The sequence below is a fragment of the Atta colombica genome, unplaced genomic scaffold (genome assembly GCF_001594045.1).
Source record: "Atta colombica isolate Treedump-2 unplaced genomic scaffold, Acol1.0 scaffold41, whole genome shotgun sequence".
NCBI classification, from domain to species: Eukaryota; Metazoa; Arthropoda; class Insecta; order Hymenoptera; family Formicidae; genus Atta; species Atta colombica.
Window position 1 is genome coordinate 1,386,893 of NW_017259520.1, and position 4,936 is coordinate 1,391,828.

General features: G+C 26.5%; 1 protein-coding gene across 1 annotated transcript; it reads right to left on the minus strand.

Moving 5' to 3' along the window:
* Positions 1-2,517: 2,517 nt before the first annotated feature.
* On the minus strand, positions 2,518-3,650 carry LOC108691146. The gene is made up of 2 exons (XM_018198801.1): positions 3,585-3,650; positions 2,518-2,922 (listed from the first exon to the last, which is right to left on the minus strand). Exons 1-2 carry the CDS (start codon positions 3,648-3,650, stop codon positions 2,518-2,520), a joined length of 471 nt encoding a protein of 156 aa, XP_018054290.1.
* Between the last annotated feature and the right edge of the window lie 1,286 nt (positions 3,651-4,936).

The window sequence follows — 4,936 nt, forward strand, 5'->3', positions numbered from 1 at the left end:
TGACTTACATTCCAATTATTATTTTCGCCAGGGAGGTGATATTAATGTTACCAATCATAGATATACATATATAAATGTACACATGTTAATTGTAACGTTTTTTTCCTAATGTTATTATTTTAGACCATGAATTCCACTTCACTAAACATTGTAAGCAGATAAAATTGTTTATAAAACGTTCTTTATATATTCTTATATATCAATAAATATATCAATAAACTTATAATCTCATGCAAAAGTGACATTGAATCATTTTATTTTTCATTTTTCTAATATATTTTATTTTTTAAAGTGAAAAACATGTACTCTTAAGTCATATTAGATATACATATGTAAATGCTATTTTCTGAAAATCTTAATCTTTTTAAAATCACTATATTTATATAAATATTTGAAAATGTCATATTTTTTAACGTTTAGAAATATTTCCTTTTTTGAATCTGACCATTAATTTTTAATTTTGGACTTACAATCAATAAAAAATTAAAAAACATTACAAAGCTTAAATAGATAGGGTATGCAAAGTCCGGTTATTTTAATTTAAAATTAATTGCATTATTCCACATAAATAGTGTAATTAGCACGTAAATTATATGCAAATCAATATAAGAGCCTAGCATACAAGTAATGTAAATTTTATTAGAAACTTAATTTTCGACGTACTCTGCTTTTATTAAGTAAATATACTCTTAGGCTAGTTGAATTACTTTGAGCTTTCACACGCGGTGCGAATTTAGGATTGTTCAAGTTTGAATTCTTTCCAATTGCTGTAAGTAGAAACAGCACTCCAGTATATACATTTGCGATTTTTCTTTATTATAATCTGGAATTTTATTTCTGACATGTGCTAAAGCAGAATGTGCAGATTAGTTTTAATATTAAGAAGCATTAATTTAACATTAAGAAGAATATATTTAAATTTATCATATACGATACATATGTGAGATAAATAAAAAGATATGTAAAAAAATCACACATCCTTTATCTTTAAACAATAATTACCATTGTATACAGAAAAGAGAGTTCATAAAAATTTTATCGTTAAATGAGCTTATATTAAATTATAAATAAAGAAATGAATAAAGTTATTTTATAATTAGGAAGGCGCAATTTGCCTACAAAATAAATGCCTACAGCTCTATTTGTGCATGATCGTATTGCTCACAATGCATTGCACATATGACTATATGCCATTTTGTGCACTGAACCGTGTATTGCGCGCGCGTACACAAGTCACATTACGCATATGGTCATATATGATACATATGAGGAACACATTTTGGATATAATACATATTGGATATGTAAAATAAAAAAGTTATACTCTCTACTTATACGCATGCCATTTATGATTGCGTATTAATAAAATAATTATTTTTACATGTATTACATAAGCGGTTCTGTATTTATATCTTTAATGCTGACATAAATATATAAACGCAATGATATCTAATTTTTTGACAGTTCTAATCTTCTGTTCAATTTTTGTAACATTCTTTTTATCATGTTATAATGCAACAATTTTCTATCTATAGGTAAAAGCAGACTATGCTCGGTTATTATCGGAGTTCTACGAACATAATATATATGCAATACTGCACATATGACAGCAATGTAGCAACGCATAGGCGCAACGTGATCGTATACACGACACGATATATGTACAAAAAAGTCATACATAGTGTAAGAGATTTGGAATACTTTCCAGCAAGAGACACAGATGCACAGTGTAACACAGTAAATCATTACATTTATACTATTTGTTAATGTTAAACAAAGATGATCACTGTCATGTCACATTGTGTCACTTGCTGGAAAGCACTATTAGTGTGCAACGTAACACGTGTGCATATGGTCGTGTTCAATACGCTGTGTACAATACAATACAATCATGTATGCAATGTATTGTGTGCATTATAGTTGTGTGAGCAATATAGTTATGTGCAAACGAAGCTAGGTAAGTGTTTTGTAGGTAAACAGGAGTCTCCTTTTATAATTCCAAATAAATGTCAATATCTATTGACGTAGTATAATATATTCGAAAAATATAATTCATTTATTTTTTGTCGTTCAAATTACATATCCTATTAAACGCAAATATATTTGGTTAACGATAAATAAATGTTTAGTTGTTTTATAAAGAAATTTATTTATTTTTATAGTCATTTAAAAATAACAAATAAAAATTGAAATTAAAAGACAGACGTATCACAGTTAAAAGTTATACTTGTATAAAATTAATGAGATATACATATAATTATATCAAATTAATAATATATATCGTAAAAAATAATATTTTATTTTTTTATTTTAAGAAACAAATATTACAACTATTGTTTAATTAACAAACATTGAAATTACATGTTGCTTATTTCATTCTATTATTTCGATGTACTTCAAACTTACTAACAGTAAGTATATTAAGGACTTTGTGTAAATCTTGTATTATATATATTATGCATTAATTGTTAAATAATATAATAACTGTAGCGTCGATATTTTACAGTGAATTGCGAGCTTAATACATAGACGAGTATTTTGCTAATTTTCTAGATGCAGCAGAACTTGCAGCTCCAGCGGAAGCAACACCAATGCCTTTATAATCATCAATGCCATTATTGCCTATAGGACGTGGCGATATTATACGGCTAGGACCAATCGGTGCTGGACGCGCAATGTTCGGCAATGTATGCATGATACGATATAATATAGAATCTTCAGGAATATTATTCATATTTATACGTTTACTCAACGTATCACCCATTCTGGCACGTAAGTCATCAAAAACCGTTCTCAAGTTGCTGGCAGCACTTGATGCTGATGTCACAAAATTATGAGTTAACTCGCCAAGGGGTATACCTCCAAACTCTGACATACCGTTTTCTTGAAACAGTCTTGGAAATATAATTCCTCCATGTATTATCTGTAAAAATTGTGCAAAATATTGATAACAAATACAACACTACATCAGAAAATCTATAAAAAATATATATGATAGATGAGTCATTAAATAACTTTAAGTTTGCTCTCAAAAATCAAGATGGAATATATTAAGATTATTTATTGGTTCACTTATATACAAAGTGTTCATAAAAGAGCATTTAACGTTTATAGATACACATTATACTGACAATGAATAACCACTAAGGTTTTTTTATTCTGTATAATATGTACTACCATATAAATCCTGAATGTTTTTTTGTAAAGTCTGTATATGTATATTTAGCATAAATTTTCTGCATATGATATTATGATACTATAATGTTCTTTTCTATTTAACACAGTTTTACAACGAATCGCTATTGTTATATTTTACATGATTTAAATTAAATTTAAATGTATTACTGAAACATATAATGTAACTTTAATTTATAACATTAATTTAATTGACAATTAATTTGTATATTTCAGAATATTATTTTAGACATAGTATAGTTACGTACATTTGCAGAAATGAGTGTCAGGAACATCGCAAAGATGATGTGACTTCGAGCCATGATGAAAAATTGGACTCGTATAAATCCAAATGACTTTAGAACTGAATTGTTAATTGCACACAACTAATTTTTTTTTGTTTCAGAATACCTTTTTATATGCGGAAATGATGTATTTCTTTGCGCAAAATCCACGTCCCGACGAATCTTCAAACATTGATATGTCTCGTTCTGACAATTATTAGTTTTGAATACATTGCACGATTACGATTGCAGTACCAATGTGCATGCGATATAAGCAAGATTGTCTTAATCGGTCTCACGTACTATGATCTCATATTTCGGCGTGTCCTTGAAATATGAACGAAATGCTATCGAATTTAAGTAAGTTGATATATGTAAAACAAATGTATACAAATAAAAGGGAGAGAGAAAAATTCAAAAATTTAATAATAATATACATACGTAATATAATTTTTGTAATTAATAACTTTGTAAATAATTATTTATTTAATATACTTATTAATCCACTTTAAAAGAAATTGTGGAATAAAATGATTATAACAAATTCTTTAGTGAACAATTACAGATATATTGTATTAAACGATATATTGTATTAAAAAATGTAAAGAGAGAAGTAATAGTTTTAAAATAATTTTTTTATTTTGGAAAGCACATAAAACAAAATCTATGGAATTTTGGTATTTAAATCGACAATACAATCTTATAACGCATAACATACGAAAGTTATTGCAAATTTTAATTAGGACTAAATTAAATATCTTGTCTTCTCTCTCTCTCTCTTTCTCTTTCTCTCTTTGTGCAATATCACAAGCATGAAACACATACATGCTTTATCGTATTGATCATGTCTAAAGAAACATTTCTCTTCTTCTCTTCATTTAATTCTAAATTAAAATAAATTAGAAATATAACACATATTTGTAGCGGTTCATAAATAGGTACAATTTTTCATCTTTCAGATTATACAAAGTTATTTACCTATTATTAATTCGCCTATTATTTTAACAAAAATTGCTAATCATAGAGAGATTAAGCTTAATGTTGTTTTATGCATGAATTTTGTACTATTATATTATTCTTGATATTTAATGTATAAGATATTTAATGTTGCAAATTAAGAAAATGTGTAAAATGAAATTTTTATCAAGATAAAATCATTTAATCAAAAAGAAATCTATGAAATTTTTTTAGCGTTCTTTAATTTCTCATATTATATCTTTTTATTACCAACGCCATTTTATATATTTTAATATATTATTTTTTGAGTGCGTATGGAAAATAATTACGTCATTATAAGAAATTATAAATAATAATTAATTATTACAAGGATGCAAGATGTAACGATATATGTGTGTTAGGTGTTAAGTAATTTTTACAGAGCTACGCATTAATATGTGAGGATTTGTATGCAACGTTGCATTACGAAAATATCGAAATTCGTTTATTCTCAAACTGCATTTATATCATTGTCATCGAGTA